A 16,871-nucleotide genomic window follows, 5' to 3' on the forward strand; every position below is an offset into this window, starting at 1 on the left:
GACTCCTCCATAGCTTGCCGTATTTCCTTCTCTCTAAGCACACATCACATGTGCACGTGGTCATCAATGTGCTTACTCATCTTTGTCCCCCACTACACTGGCTGTAAACTCCTTAAGGAGAGGGTCTTGCTGGGTCATGTGTCCCAGGGCATCACATAGAATAGGCACTTAATAAACATTGAAGTTTTTAATCAATTTACGAATTAAGTAACTTGAACATTGTTTCACTAGTACTATGTATTTGTTGGGATCCGAGATCTTGCCTTCTCTCTTTTTGCTTCCCAACATTGTTTGCCCCGGGTAGGTGCTTGTGAAATTTGCTGTAAGATGAGTTGCATAGGAAGTGCAAGATGTGGCTAAAGTTGACAATGAAAATTGGTGCCAATTAAGATAGTTTTGCAATTCTAAGCTCTATCAGGCCTAAGCTGATTTTGAGTACCAAACGTTGCTGTGAGTTTGATTATTGAGGGCAAAAGAGGGATGTGTTTGGAGCCCTTTGCCTTTGTCTGTGATTGAAAAGATGTAATTCACGTTAGGTAACTAGTCCTGGCCATTCTACATCAGCTATGCATCTGGAGATGGTGTCAAATTCTTCTCAGGGTAGAATCGGTATCGTGTGTGTGCACACGTGCGCATGCGCGTGCATGTAACACAGAGAAAAAGAGAGATAGCAGACCAGATGCCAACACACCTGGAATCTATTTGTGAGGATCACTGGTTCAGTCCACAGCTTGGGCCATTCATTTATTTCTCACTAAGTGAACATCTGGGGTTCAGTTTGAGATGCCAACAAATTTGGATGGGATCTCAAAGCTGTGGTTGGGATGGGGGTCTGCTCGCCCAGAGTGGGAGTGGGAGAGGTGAGCAGAGGCTCTTAAACTGTTCTGCAGACTTCAGTTCAAATGTAAGAGCCAGAGGGTTGAGAAACTTCCCATGCTGGAAAAGCACTCAAAAAAGGGAATTAACCAAAGGAGATCCAATCAGATCAAAGCAATAATGCAATCTGAAAAGTGTTCCTTTGCTCTTTCACTCTGCCCCCTTTCCACTCCTCCATTCTAAGTATGTCCAGGTTATGTTCCTTTTCTAGAAAAAAGAATATAAGGGGGAAAAAACCCCACAAAACTTGGACCTGAACCAGGAAGGAAGTGCTATGAGAAAGTAAAATTCTAATTAGTTATAGATGAGAATTGGTCACATTCCTTGGCTCATGCAAGAAGGCTTAAAAGATCCTTTTTGTTGATAGGTATGTAGACATATACCTAGATACCTAGATAAACACCCAGAGAGGCATGCTGTCGAAAACAGCGCTGGCCAAGAGTGAGTGTTTAGAACAGAAATGAAAGGAAAATTTGTCATTCACAGGCTAGGGATGTTTGAATCTTTTGCTGTCAGGCCTTTTTATTTCTTTCTTTTCTGATTTTTTTTTTCCTTTGAGCTTTCTTAAAACAAAAGAAAAGGCCAGTGGGTTCAAACAGGGCCATTTTAAACAGTACACTTCTAGAAACTTTGTGCTGAGTCGCACCTGCCCTCTATGACATGTACCAGCTAGGGTAGTTCTCCTTCAATTTGCATCTGTCATTTTCCTACCTGTGGGTCAAAGGGGTTGGAGACCCAGAGGAAGGGGCTGGAGAACATGGAAGGCCTCCGGTGCGCTCTGCTCTTGCCTTCCAATTTAGAGCCAGCTTCGCTGCGCTGTTCTGGGGATTGTAAGGGAAAACAACCCTTAGTGGCCTAAAGTAGTTTTCTCTTAATTCCTAGTAGAAATGACTGAACATGACCCATAAGCTGCTCAAGGCATGCTTCATGTCTTTATGGATTGTTTGGCAGAGCAAAACTAATTTCTGAAGAATTCTCAATCCTCCTCCATTTCCCCCAACATAGCTCTCCTGTGCCGATTCCCAGGCACTACAGACAAGAATTGGCCTTTGGGGGCTTTCTGCCTTTTCCTTTTCTCACTCCTCATTTTGCTGATATAGAAGCCTCACTCTAATGTGCCGTGTGGTATGGAGACCCTCACCCTGACTCTGGCTTCATTCAGCTCAGAGGCTGTCCCCGCATCCCCCAACCCCCTATACAAAATCAGCTGGTGTGTGCCTTGGACACAGTACTCTCAGGACCCTGTGTCAAGCACTGTGGGGGAAAAAAAAAGTGTTGAACCTCACTGTTGCAATTGCAGCCCTCCAGGAACCTGACCACAGTGCTCTGGGAGGTTCCTTACGAGGTACTCTGGTTTTAATGGCCGGCGCACGGGTGCTTGGACAGCATTGCACAGCAACTGATGCAGCACTTTACGTTTTCACAGAGCTTATCATCTTTACCTCATTTATGCATCCAGCCAACCAGCAAATATTTATCCAGCACCTTCTAGTTGCTGGAAACTATTCTAAGCTCTGAGTTGAAGTGAACAAACCAGACAGCAATCCATCCTCTCATGGTGCTTCTCATTTGAATGGATATTCTAGTAGGTGTCGTTATTCCCATTTTTCCAATGAGGAAATCAAGACATAGGGAGCTTAAATCTTAAGGACATCTTAAGGACACACAGCTCGTTTAGAGCTGGATTAGAATCCAAGTAGCCACCCAGCCCTCAGAAGAAGGACAATAGAATAGGAATCCTGGGGATCGTTTCATCCACTCCATTGATTCTTCCTGATTCCGGAAGGGCTGTGTGAGGTTTACACACAGCCCGGCTTCCCTAAGTCCCAGCCGCAGGTCCACCTTATCACCTCCATCTTAGTCCGTTTGGGCTTCTTTAACAAAATGTCACAGAGTCAGTTGCTTATAAACAACAGAAACTTATTTCTCACAGTTCTGGAGTCTGGGAAGTCCAAGATCAGGGTGCCAACAGATGCATTGTCTTCAAGAACCCACTTCCTCCACTTTCTGGATCTTAGATGCCATCTTCTTGCTGTGTCCGCATGTGGCAGAAGGGGCAAGGGAGCTGTCTGGAGCCTCTTTTATAAAGGCACTAACCCCATTCATGAGGGGTTTTCTTCCCTGTCCTAATCAGCCCCCCAAGGCTCCACCTCTTGCTACAGTCACCTTGGGGGATAGGGTGTCAGCATAAGAATTTGGGGGGAACGCAGACATTCAGACCATAGCAACCTCCCTTGCCTTTTCCCTTTTCCCAATTGCTACAAGCCCATTCCCTCAGCTCCCGGGCCCCCATCTTCCTCCATCACACTTACCTGGATAAACCCTAACCATGGCAGAGTTCAATCTTGGGTTGTTTGCACCCAGGCAACTCTGATGTGGCTGGAAAATAAACATGTGCCTATGTGGATGAATCTCACTTACAATTCAGGATCACGAGCGTCAAGTCAAGTGTGACTCGCGGCCTCCCGCCAGCCCTCCAGGCGCTCCCAGTCGGTTCACTCTCTGCTCTTTCCTAGACCACTGTTTCTCACTTTCTCTCCTCAGTCATCAGACACCTTGTTCATCCTCCTCAGTCCCTCCCGAAGATCTCACTTCCTCTTTCTCTGAGACAGTAGCAGGGATTGGAAGAGACTTTCACAGACTCCCACAACCGCCTCTGTCGTACACTGTCCCCTAACCTCTGCCTCCCCTGCTGTTGCCACAGAGGACCTGTCTTTGGTCTTGTCAGAGGCATTGCCATCCCTTGTGCCCTGGAGTTTCCCATCGCCTATTCGCTGTTCTTGCTCTCAAAATCCTCCCCCCGCTTTCCAGGTCTCTCTCAACAGCATATTAACATGTTACAGTTTTCTTCATGTTAAAAAATAAAAACTACAGAATGTTTCTTGACCCCATATCCTCTGCTGGCTATCAATGAAACCCCTCAAGATTATTATCTGCCCTTGATTTTCTCCTCCCTCTCTTTCTGGAACCACTCCAGTGAATAGCCCATGCCTACCTCTGCACCAAGCCACTCTTCCCGGGTCACAGACAGGTTGCTAGACCCAGTGCCACCCTCACCCTGCATTCAGCAAACCAGCTGCTCCCTACCTCTCTCCTTGGAGCCCTTTCTTACTTGATTTCCACAACTCCACTCTCTCTTGCTTCTCCTCCCACCTCGTCCGTGGCTACTGCTTCTAACCTCTGGTCTCTAGTGCAGCCCAGGACTCAGTCCTTACTCCTCTTCCCTTCTTTTCTTCATCGCCCATGATGCCCTTGTCCAGGTTCATGGCTTTAAATATCATCTACAACTCTGTCCTGGTCTTATCACTAAAGCCCACATTTACACAGCCAGTTGTCTATGTGATGTCTACCCTTTGGTGTTTATAGGCATATCAAATGTAACCTTTCCAAATCTGGCCCTCCCAGACCTGCTCTTCCCACATCTCCAGTGACAACAGTTTCAAAGTTTCAGATGCTGAACGCTAGCGTCAGCCTGAATACCCTTCCCGGCCATACCTTACCTCTAGTCCACCATCAAATCCTATCTGCCCTGCCTTCAGAATACTTTCATCTCACCCTGGCTGGTGTGGCTCAGTTGGTTGGAGCGTCATCCCATAACCAAAAGGTTGCGGGTTCGGTTGCTAGTCAGGGTACATGCCTAGGTTGCATGTTTGATTCTCTGGTCCTAGCACATACAATCCCTTTTTGGGCATGTATGGAAGGCAACCAATTGATGCATCTCTCTTGCATTGATGTTTGTCTTTCTCTCCCTTCCTCTCTCTCTAAAAGCAATGAAAAAATATCCTCAGGTGAGGATAAGACAGACAAACAAACACACAAACAAACAAAAAACAGCTTTCATCTTAACACCTCTGCAGCTGCCTCCCTGGAACAGGATAAAGAGAATTCCCAGAGAAGGGAGGAGTATGTGCAAAATCCTGGGGCAGAGGGGGATGTGAGACTAGGATATCTCAGAAAAGGTCCAGGAAAGGTCCAGGCCTGACTCTTGAGTCTGCACAGCTGCCTGCCCTGTTGTCCCCATAAGGAAATGTGGGAGAAGAGATTACTGTGGGGATCTGAGCTTTGGCCACAGCCAAATGCTCTGGTGTCCAGAAAGGACCTGACCAGCTCTGATGATATACCCGACTCTATTAAGTTGCATGTGCATTATGTTTGCAGTGCATGTTGATGGGTGTGCCTGTGTATGTGCATTTGCACGCGTGCATAAACATGTTTTCTTCCACCCTGGACACATTTTCCTGGAGTCTGAATCCTCTGTGTACTAATGTAGTTCCGTGTACAGTCCAATGGGGGAGCACGAGAGACCCCTGCTCATGACTTCAGTCCTAGGTAAAGCAGCCTATGGGTCACAGTCCTGGGGATCCCTGTAATGTTTTAGGAAAAAATGACTTAGGCCTTGTGTCCTGGAACAAGAGGATGCTTAGACACCTTGGCTCGTTCCCTGAAGAGCCAGTAGTGTCCTGCTGCAGCCGCACAGGAAGGACTCCTGCCGCTCTTCCCTCACCTTCTTTTCTCCTCCTGAAAATCAAGATCTTCTGGATCGCATTTGGCATATGGCAGCAGCTGGGACAGGGGTCAGAGGCAAGGCAGGCTTGGGCCACTGATGTGCTCTGCTTTCTCCCTAACAACCATGTAATTGGAGGAAAATTGGTCCAGTGTGAGGTGCGGGAAAGTTCAAAAGGGATTATTTAGAGGTCATTGTCCTTGTTTTCTTTTCACGCTGGATCCTGAGTTGGATCCCAGCAAGGTGAGGTCCTGAGCAACCCCAGAGCTCCCTCAGAACTGCATATATATCTCAGAACAAAGTCACCTGCATGGGCAGGCCAGGACTGAGACTGCCTTGGAGAAGCTTTGCATGGACAGACCCTTTTGGGTTTGAGAGGGGAACAAAGATAAATGCTCTTAGAGGTAGCTCGGGATTCTCCCCCCCACCCCCTGCTTTGGGGGTGGTACTTTCCAGGGGCCTTCGGAGCATTCTTCTGAAACCAGAGGAGTCAGACCATTAATCGAGTTTTGGACAGTAAGGACAAGGAAGCACAGGTTCAGTTTTCTAGTCTGCTTTGACTCAGTTTCTACAGCTATAAAATAGGCAAACACTTGTTTTTACTGGCCTTTCTCCTAGGACTGTTGTAAGGCCCTCTGGCCAACCAAGCACTAAAAGGTTAAGGAAGCAGAATGATGACGGTGTTAAAGAGCAGACTGTGGTGTCAGAAAGAACTCTACCCAAACCTTATCTGTTAGCAGTGTGCCTTCGAACAAGTTCTGTACCTTCTGGGTGCCTATGTAAATAATATAAAATAATGATGATAACAATGTTTACTTCAAGAATTGCTTTAGGGTAAAATGAGATAATGTGTATAAAACATCTCACACAGCACTTAGCATACCATATGTGCTCTGTGTTGACAGATAAAAAGGAAGAAAGGAAGAAACAACAAGAACAAAGAGATTGTTATTATTGCTTTAATGTTAAGGCAAGTTATTATGATCATTCACACCAAATATCCAAGTATCCCTGTAGATTTCCCAGCTTCCTTTCCAATTAGGTTTGGCCACACGAGTAGTTTTAGCCGATAGTCAGAGAGCAGAAGTAACATGCATCACCAGTAGGTCAAGGAAATTAGCCGGTGGCTCCTTCCTCCCTCTCTTCCCCAGGTACTATGGCCTTGGAGGCCACAAGTTCTCTACGGCATCTTACAAGATGGAACCAAGAGTTTTATGAGAGTGTGGAATCTCTGTTTACTGTGTTAACCCAATGAGCTTTTGGAGTTCATATGCTACTGCAATAGCCTTGCTGACCAATGCAGCCATCTATGAAAGAGAACTAAACCTCCTATGTTCCTGACCTCCTGGGGCGTCTAGGGATGATGATATGATTTTAATGGTGGTGGCCACAGCTAGCATTTATTGAGTCTGTGAGAGACACTGCAAAGTCCATTGCAGCAGTTAAAACATTCAGCCTTCTCAGATATCTCATGAGGAACCTGTTTTGCTATTACACAAGAACTGTGTTTCTAAAATAAACTCAAAGTTATTTTTTAAAGGGGTCCTCTTTCTTAAACAACTTCAATGAGGAAAAAACTGCTTAGGGGCAAGAGCTTTAGACTATGATAGCAAAGTTGTTTCTCCTACAGAAATGTCAAAAATAAAGGGTTTTTCATTGCTACTAGGACATTTTGTAGTTGCAGATTAAAAATAACAGATTTTCAGAATTGTCATAAGCCAACCTAAATGTCATTGAGCAAATGCTGAATTCCATGAAAGACAAGACTCAGGTCAACTGGCTTCTGAACCATCAAAACAAATTGTGGCTTGCTCCAGAAGTGCTCTTAGGAAGAAGCCCTATTAGATCTCAACAAAAGTACTAATCAAAAAATAAAAATAAAATTTAAAAAAGGAAATGCCAATGGCAAACAAGAGCCAGTCACCCAACAAAAGTGGCCATGGGTGAGGAAGCCATAGGCTTTCTCCCCACTCATGTAGGGGCTGTTTCTGAGGAAGAGAGTGGTGTAAAGCAACAACCATCACAAATCAGGTTTCTTACTGAACTCATCAGATTACATTCAATTTACATTATGCAAGTTTGCATAGCAAGGAAAAACCCTGAATTTGATTTGTTTGACAAGCAAGGAAACCAAGAAAATATGAAGCTATCCGTGGCTATGACAAGAAACTGTGGAAATAGCCCCAAATCAGGGTTCTCTGCTCTTACAACTGTGCTCACAGAGGTCCTCTGATGTGACATCTGTCCATCCTGATGGGTGATGGTGCCACCTCCAAGCTGGGATTTGAGGCCCTGCGGTTGGGTCCTGCCCTTGACCTGGAGCCTGCCATCAGCCCTGGGGCTTCCAGCCAGGAGCCCACACTCACAGGAAGCCTTGGGCCTCTCCATTCCTGGTAAGGGAGAGGGGAGCCCTAGAGTTCCTGCTCTGAATGACAAAGTCAATTTGGCCCTTGTTGCTTCAATGGGTTGGTGTTTCCAAAAGTACCAGTAGACCAGGAAATCATCCAGGCTGCCTGGGAAAGTGCCTGGAGGAGACCCAATTGATTTCATTACTAAAGCAAGCAATTCCAGTGGCTTTCAGGAATCTGTACACTTTGACTTTCTCTGTCCCTCAGGCCCTGGGGGAAAAGGGAGGGACTTGCTGTGATGTGGCGCTGGGGTCTGCTGCTGACAAGCCGTGCTGGAAACCTTTCACCCCACCCTGACCAGTGAGGGGATGCATGGAGCCCCCTTCCGTTCATGACTTGCACGTCAGGAATGCCAGTGAATCTGGAACCCGAGGCTTCAAGAAGATTCTGGAGGTTGCAGATAGACTCAAGCAAGTGGGCCCTCTGGGAATCCTGTTCACCTCCCAACAGGCTCCCTGAATTGGCCATTCCTACTTTGTGGTGTATTCATGAAATCCACAGGTCCTTACTGAAGGCCCGCTTGCACACCTGGGGCAGTGTCTGCTGAAGCTGGGATGCCATGCAGAGAGTACCTGGATTTCCCCCTGCCAAGGACCTTATGGATGTAATGGGAAGATAAGACCGACATACTGTGTTATAACTTGAGACAGCCCATAGAGTGACCTTAAATATCATCATTGCCCATGGTAGTTAAGAGCACAGGTTTAGGATCAGGTGTCTGAGTTCAAATCGCATCACCATCAGTTTGGTCAAGATTGACTTTGAGCAAGTGCTTTACCCTTCTCAGGCCTCTGTTTCCTCCTTTTAGGGTGACCAAGAGAACTAGCTCAAAGTGTTCCCCTGGGGGATTAAATGAGATGATAAAGTGATTAATACGTGTTGTTACTACTACTGCTACTGTTTGTCAGAACATACCTGAGAGACTCCAGTGATATAAAAACCCTGAATCTTCTGCGTGGTGGTCCTCCCTTCTCTATTCCTTTTAGCGATGATTGGTAATTTCAACTGATCACTTGCCCAGGCAGTAGTCCTGAGGGTCACTTTTAGCACCTCCTGTTCTATAACTCTCCCTCTCTCAGATGCTTTCAGTCACAAAACCCTGTAGATGACACATCACATGTGTCTCCGGTCCTCCAGTACCACTCTCATCCTTGCCGGGTCCTCGTATGGCCTCACTGATTACTCAGGAGCTCTCTTAAGGTCTTCTTCCTTCCAATTTCACCCTCTTTCAAAACATGTTTACTGCTACTGAAGAGAAGTTTCTAAAATTTAAACCAGATTATCATTCCCTTGATCACACCCTTTCTATGGTTCCCTGTGACTCCGGGTAAACAGCCAAGCCAAGTCCGCTACCATGACCCACAGTGCCCTCGTGCCGGGACTGCTGCCGAGCTCTGCAGCTGCACCGCTTGTCTTTCTCAAGCCACCTAATATTCTAGTGATGCAGGCCTGATCCCCAAATGCTCCTCAGTCTCCTAGCCCTCCATGGCCATGCACTTACTGCCCTTGAAGTCTAGATCCCTTGTCCTTTTCTCCTGAGTAGTCACAAAGATGCTTCAAAAGTAAACTCCAAACCAGTACTTTGGGGAGTCTCCCGTCACCCAGCTCAGGGTTAGCCACCCCTTCTCTGCACTCCCACAGTAACTTTCCCTGCCAGGATCACAGTGTAACTTTGTTTTCATGTCTGTCTCCTCCACTGGTATCTGACATTCTTAGTCATGTGCATTTTATTCATGAAGATACAAGGAGAGGTTAAATCTCACTCATCTTTATAGATTTATATTGAAAAATGACTGCAGAGATGGATGGATGGATGGATGGATGGAGGGATGGATGGAGGGATGGATGGATAGATAGTGGTTGGATGAATGGTAGGTTTATGATTGGATGGTTGAATGGATTTATAAGTGAATGAATTTCATAAACAATGTGGCATAAACCTCTAATTAGCTCTCACACCTCCGGGAAGGCCATCCGCAGTGCTGCAAACACAAGCCTCCTCTGTTTCTTGAAGCTTCGCAGTTTTGGCTTAAAAGCAACCAGCCAGTGGGTTCTTGACCCTGGTGCTCCCCGTTCCTGCAGCAGGAAAGCTGAGGAAGAGTGTTGGCCCCAGAGGGAGCTGGGACGCCCGGGGGGCTGCCTGCCATCGCCAGCCTGGCCTGCGGCCCATTCTTGACCTCCTCAGGTCTGTCCTCACATGGGTCCCTTTCGGCTCTCTTCTCCACCCGGGCATCACGCATTTGTTTTGAGCTTGAATTAGGGCAGGAGAATTCCTCGTCTGGGCCCAGGTGACAGAGCAGTAGGTGGCGCCCCTCTCAGGAGAAGGCACACTTCATTCATTCTGTCTACTTCCCTGCTCAGGAGCCGCTTTTATAGAGTAGCCACAGGAGAGGTGGCTTTGTACAGCTTGCGACCTTCACCGGCTCTTCAAGATACACCTTCCAGGCTGGCCTGGCTCACTGAGTAAACATGGATTAATTCTAGAAGGAACTGGAAATGGAGTGGAGCATGTAACTCCATGTGATACGGAGAACTTACACGCAGCCTGCTCAAGCTGAAATGGAAAGACCCTGCGGCTGGGGGGGGCGAGAGGGGGTGGGCAGAGCCCAGCCCAGTGCAGCCACCCTGGAATCCTCGTTCAGGGTTTACAAAGCAGCAGGCAGAGCACAAACGGCTAAATTTGGTTGTGTTTTTATTTTTGTCCAGCCACAAATACCGGCAAAGAACTGAATACGAGTCCTTCCCTTCCTCGAGCCAAGCTGGCTTTATTTTTAGCTTCCACTCTGGTTTTGGGGCTTTTAGCACGCAGGCAGCAGTCGGTCGGATTTTAGGATTTTTGCCTAGACTGGAGTGTTGGTTGCCTGAGTGTGACTGTCACCAGGCTTCATGCAGCTGTGACAATAGAGGGTGGTCCCAGACAGACCCACACAGGGACTCAGTTCTGGCCTGGGGGACCTCCAAGAGAGACTCTTCAGGGAGGGGAGCACACACAGGGTGGAAGGATGTCTGTGCTGGGGTGAGAGAGGAGAGGGGAAGGGAGCTGTGTCATGGAGACGCTTCGAGTGACACAGTGGCTCAGAGCCGGGGCTCAGTAGGCGGACCGCCTGGTCCAAACCCTGCCTCTACCACTTCCTGACACCGTGGCCTCCTGAATGTGCTCAGCTTCTCCATGAGATGTGGATAGTAATGACTTTTACCTCTGAGCTCTGCTGCCCAAGATCCGGCCCATCCAGCAGGTAGCATAGCAGCTGACATGCAGTTAAGGACCCAACACGCACCAGCTTTATCGTCACCACCGTGCTGCTCCTGCAATGCTAGACACTTCTGCATACCCTGCATCTTCAAGAGTTACGGCCACCCAGAGAGTAGGGTTATTTTGCAGATGGAAAACTGAGGCTCAGCGGGCAAGATGCCTTTCCCCGAGTGCCACAGTGAGGACATGGTATAAGCAGACCTGAGCCCTGCCCTGGCCATCCCGCCAGAGGACCATGCCTTCTCCAGGACCAGTGCCCGCACGTGACTTAAGGGGACTCGCCACTGACTGTGTGGGGATTGCCCTAAGTAAGGAACTAGATTCGTCCTCCCCCTCCTCTCTCTGGGCTCCCCCTTTCTTCATACTTCAGTGACAGCAACTCACAAAGAGCAGACACTGAGAGTGATCAAAGGGCACTGGTCGAATTCACAGACACAGGAGGTGGAAGGGCGGCCACCAGACACAGGGGAGGAGAGCGGCCGTGTGTAATGGGGACAGCATTTCAGTCTTGCACGACCAAAATGTTCTGGAGATCTGTTGCACAACCATGTGAATGTACTTAACACTCCTGAACTGTGCACTTAAAAATGATTAAGATGGTTAACTTTATGGTATGTGATTTTTTTTCACCACAACTTGAAAAATTTAAAAAGAGCCCTAGATAGTGCCAGGTTGGCACTGGTACTATCGAGGCGAACACTTTGTAAAGTGCATGTTTATCTAAACCCTATGCTGTACACCTGAAACTAGGACAAAATAGTGCTGAATATAAACTGTAAATGGAGACTACAATTTAAAGTTCTTTAAAAAAAACAAATAAACAAAGCAGAGGTGTGGGGGCCAGGCCGCTGCTGGCGGGCTGGGAGGGCGGCTCAGCCAGTCCCGCTTCAGGCAGGAGCCTCAGGGACGGTCTTGCTGCACCCTGCGCCCTGCACCCTGCGTGAGGCCCTGGGGGTTGAGCGGCTCGCTTCTGACAGCAGCCTTGTGCTTTGAGCTCTTAACTGCTCTTTTCTCAAAGGCTCTGCCCTTTGTGACCTCCTTTTCGTCCCCTGTCCTTCAGAAGTGTTCAGCCATCACCTGGGATAAAAGGGGGAAAATAGCAAAATCCCACCCAGGGAATAACATCTGCTCAGTGCAGCGGGGCAGCAGCTCACCTTCTCTTTCCCCTTCAGTTTGCTTAGCTCTCCAGGGGGACCCGGCACTTCTCCCGAGTGACCAGATATACACCTTAGTTCGCTCGAAGTGGAGAGATTCAGCCTGGCCAGAAACTGCTCTCTTCCCCCAGGAGACTCTGGGGAGGGAGATTCTGAGGGTCCTGGGGACAGGAGGTTTGGGGACACTGGTTTAGGCGTTGGCAGATCAGGCTGTGTAGAGATGCCAGGGTAGGGTGGCCAGGTAGTGAGCCTGGAACAGGGTCTCCTCCTTTGGCAGGAGGTCAGCCTGTGTGGGGGCCATGGCAATGGCTTCATGTCCCTCCGAAACTAGAGGGCCTTTTTTTCTGTGGCGTTAGCGTGGACCACCCCCAGGGGAGAGGCTGGCTCTGTCACCACCGTCCGACTTGGGGCATCCCTCCTGGGCTCAGTTTTACCTCCAGCCACATTGTGCACGTAGGCCGTGGTCCCTGACCCAGGGCCGACTGCCTCGTTAGTCACAGTGGGGACAGTGCCTAGGGCCACCAGTACTTTCAGGAGCCCATGAAATGTTTAAATTTCTTATAAAATTAGAAGAAAAAAGTGATCTTTCAGGTCAAAGTATATGTTATAAGATATAATGTTAATATATTTGTTTTTATATCAACGTAGTAGTAAAATATAAGATTTAATTTCCTCTAATGGAGGAAGGTGCCCACAAAGGCAAAAGTGCCGAGGGCCCATGCAGGTCCTGATGGAGCCTGCTCTGCACTGGTCCCAAGAGCCAGGCTGGCAAGGGTTCCCCTGGGCCCCCCAACCCATGGTAATCCTCCTCACCCTCGTCCCTGTTCCTATAGCAACTGCTCTCTGTCCCTCCCACCTTACCATGTAGGATCCCAAATATTTCCTCTGGTATTTTATTTCTTTTTAGGGATCCATTTCACATGCCAATTCGGTCACTTGGCTATAGCTATCTGGCACACATGGTGAGAAAAATCCAAAAGGCTTGTCCGGGGCTCATGGGAAAGAATGTTGTGATCTGTTAGTGGTGTCTCTCCTAGGCTCATGATGGGGGAGGGGCAGGACTATGCTGTGTCCTTGCTTACCAGGGACCTTTGTCTTATACAGTGTCCGGCAGAAGTAACGCCTGCTTGAGTAGGGTTGGTAGGGTGATAATATGGGTGTAATAATTTATAGTTTTAATTTGAAAATTTCACCTATAATGTCATATGGTGTGCTTGAGTGTGATGTTGTTATGTTACAGAATTACATAATTATGATTTTGTAATTAAAAAGGAGCAAATTTGTGCCGGACCCTGTATGTCCAACTTGACTGACCACAAGCACCACAAGATGGAATTTGTCTTGCATGTGCTGAGCATCCATCCTAATACCTGTGGATTGATTGAAGTGCTGTCTGTGAATAATACACTTGATCCAATTTAATGTCCTCATGACATCCTCTCATTTTTTTCCCCCCTCTTTAGACGCCTAAACAAGAATAAGCTCCAAGTCCTTCCGGAGCTGCTTTTCCAGAGCACACCGAAGCTCACCAGACTGTGAGTAGAGTTGAATTGTCTTCTCTCCCAGGCGTCTCGCCTCGCTGTGGTAACAGGGAGAACGGGGCCGCCTTTGTGCATGGAGCCCCGGGCTGCACGGAACTGGGCAATTAGGCCTCATTCGTGGAGACTTGGAGCAGGGCATCCCGTGCACTGTGTGCTCCCGGCCCCTGTCCCCTCCAGGCCCGACTTTCTTGCCCCTTTCCTTCAGGCGTCAGCGGCCTAAAATGGCTGGTGGGGCCAAGCGGTGGTGGTAGTGGATCCTTCCTTTGCAAGGAGGGAGGAAATGCTCCCATTTAACTTGGGTCTGAACTTACCAGGGAAATGCCCTGGCAGTGGTACTGGAGGTGAGTGTGTCCACAGGAGACCGCCGGGCACCCAGAGGGCACGGGCACGGACTAAACCCGCTGGCGCCACCTCCCACTGGCCGGGACAGCCCTGCCCTCAGCCTGCGTCCTCCCAGTGCTGGCTGGCGAGCCCTGGGTCTGCAGGCCGATGGTTTTGTGGGAAAAGAAAGAAACACCTTGAATTTTGCTTTGTCTTCCGAAAGGGTCCAGGGTATATAACCAGGAGGGAAGAGTTGGAGATGCCTCTGTGCGTTTATTCAGTGTGAGAGTTTGGAAGCTCAGGTGCTGGAGATACACTTCAAGAGGGAGATTGTGATTCACGTATTGTGGGTGTCAGGCAGGTGCTGACCATGAACAGCACCCTGATTTTGAGCCTGGAAGCTCTGCTGGCGTTGACTGGGGCTCCGTCTGAGATGAGCTGGGTTGCCCAAAGCCTGCCTTTCTGAATGGAGAGCAGCACCGTGTCTGGCTGCTTAGCCATCAGGCGGTGAAATTCACAGCCTTGCTGGGAAGACTCTAACGTTACTGGGCAAGTGCCAGCGTGGCGGCCACCACTCTCATTCGCCATGGCTGTGTTTTTAATACTTACTTATGCAGTCAAACAGTGCATGTAGTTTCCGGGATAAATTGGGAAATACGAAACACATGTCGGTGTATGCACTTAAGAATGAGTTCTGAATTAAGACTATATCTCTATCCATATCTGTCCTTATACACATAGCGAGACTATATGCATCACTGTATTTTTAAGGGCACTTTGTTGGGACAAGAACACATAAGCTTTGACGCTTGTGTCATGGGTACAACGACCTCTTTTGCCTTCTCTAGGCCACACCAGTACTGTGTCAAGGTCTCTCTTGCTGTGTATTCCATCTCTTTTGCTCAGGCCACCTGGCTGACTTGCCAAATGTGGAGAAGATTACGCCTCCCTTCCTACTTTTCTACTCTGAATCCACCTTGATGGGCATGAGGGTGGATGAAGTGCAGCGAGTGTCTAGGGCTGAACAAGCAATACCACATGGGCAAATAGTGAAATCACCCAGATTTTGAACTTCCTCCCCTCTGTAAAGTTTGTTCCTGACCTGTTCACCTAACAGCCATCTCTCCACCCAGCACTGCCTTATGCCTTCTCAACCTGCTCCTAACTAAACAGTGCAGACTGCTACTTATCTGTCATTTCGTCATCACTTTCCAGGTACACAGAAGGTGCCTGGGGCTGGGGCTGCCGGGAAGCTTTGGGCGAGTGGGGTCGGAGTGGTCCAGTCACTGCAGACTGTCAGGTGGGCGGGTTCTCACCCCTGGAAGCCGTGATCTTGAAGCTGCTCCCCGTGCCGCCAGGTGATGCCCTTGCTGTGCCGGGGGGCTGTGATCCAGGCAGGGGAGGCACCCAGGCAATGATAACCTGCCTCTGCGCTGCTGGGGCCAGACCCAGGCGGGCAGCATGGGGGCATAGGAAAGCCCAGGATACTCTCCTGTCTGCTACTTTCTAACTGAAGGAGTGGGGAGGGTCACCTTCCCTTCTGGGCCTAAATATGCTCATTGGGAAAAGGGAGACACCCCCTCCTCCCCTTCTACCTCCTTCAGCAGGAGCTGTAAGTGCCTGATGAGATAATGGTGCACATGTGTGTTCTAGGGTTTAAGGTGCTGTGTGAATGTAACCACCAAGATAACTATGGTTACTCCTACATCCCCATCTTCCCAGCCTCAGTTTCTAAACTCCTTTCTCTGGGAGCAATGAAGAAACTAAGAGTTGCTATCAACACTGACATAAATTACACCGAGCTTTTTCTTCAAGCCAGAGAACTGCACCAGGAAGGCAGGGACGATGTCTGACTCATTTTGGTATCCATCCCCCTCCCAATCCCCTGCCAGCCACAGAGCGGGGCCTACGTAGGCACTCCTGCACGGGCGGATGCACAGAGGAGAGAAACAAACCTAAGGATATGAACAGTGCTCTCAGGGGGCTTGGGTTCTTCAATCTGCCATTCATTCATTCACTCATTCACTCACTCACTCATCTATTTAGTAAGCTTTCCCGGTGCCTGTTCCAGCCTGGCATCTGCACTGGGCATTGAGCTGAAGGCACGAAGGACAGCCAGTTCACTGTGTGCCCCATCATGACACATTCCAAACGGCAGCCAAAAAGCTAAGAGCAAAATAATTTTTTTTTTAATCGAAGCAGCTATATTAAACTAGGTTTGGGCCATAATCAACAATCCCTTTTTCTCTCTGGGCTTGATCTTTGATTTTTCTTAATGGCCCTATTGTGTCTTTGTCTTATTTTGTCTGCCACTCCAGGGCCTTTTTGAAAGTAAGCGGGGTACAAATTAGAAATCAATAGTTGTGCAGTCACGAGCGTGTATACATATGCCACCAGCTTTGCTTTGAAAGACACAGACACAGTGAGCCATTTCCCAGGGGAAGCTGAATGCGGACACTGTGGGGCTGTCTGCTCCCCGTGCACGTGTGGGATACGCAGCAATTCCAGACACACCCTTTCGCATTAGATCTATAGATAAAAACTCAGTGTTTATGCAAAAAAAAAAAAAAAAAAAAAAAAACCAAAAAAACCTTTTAGAAAAGCTACAGACATGTAATTAGACATGTTTTGAGTGTTGATGGGAAAGAGAAATAATGTTTATTGAGAACCTTTGCTGCTATAATAGTAATACTAACTAGTAATTGACAGAAATGCAACTAAAGTTAGTCTAACCCACAGGGGAAAGATATTAATTTATATGCCTGAGGGGTCCAGTGATGGTTGTGGGTGGCTTTAGGAACACCTGGACCCTTG

General features: G+C 48.2%; 1 protein-coding gene across 2 annotated transcripts in view; it reads left to right on the forward strand.

Moving 5' to 3' along the window:
• SLIT3 (slit guidance ligand 3) overlaps positions 1 to 16,871 on the forward strand; it is a 520,298-nt gene that overhangs the window by 80,601 nt on the left and 422,826 nt on the right. For both annotated transcript variants that reach the window (XM_054568067.1, XM_054568069.1), the window contains exon 4: positions 13,659 to 13,730. In XM_054568067.1, the coding sequence (XP_054424042.1) occupies positions 13,659 to 13,730 (72 nt within the window). The remainder of the gene's footprint in view (positions 1 to 13,658; positions 13,731 to 16,871) is intronic.

Source organism: Pteronotus mesoamericanus, unplaced genomic scaffold (assembly GCF_021234165.1).
Source record: "Pteronotus mesoamericanus isolate MK-2021 breed Mesoamerican mustached bat unplaced genomic scaffold, CSHL_Meso_final contig_2, whole genome shotgun sequence".
In the NCBI taxonomy this organism is placed as follows: domain Eukaryota; kingdom Metazoa; phylum Chordata; class Mammalia; order Chiroptera; family Mormoopidae; genus Pteronotus; species Pteronotus mesoamericanus.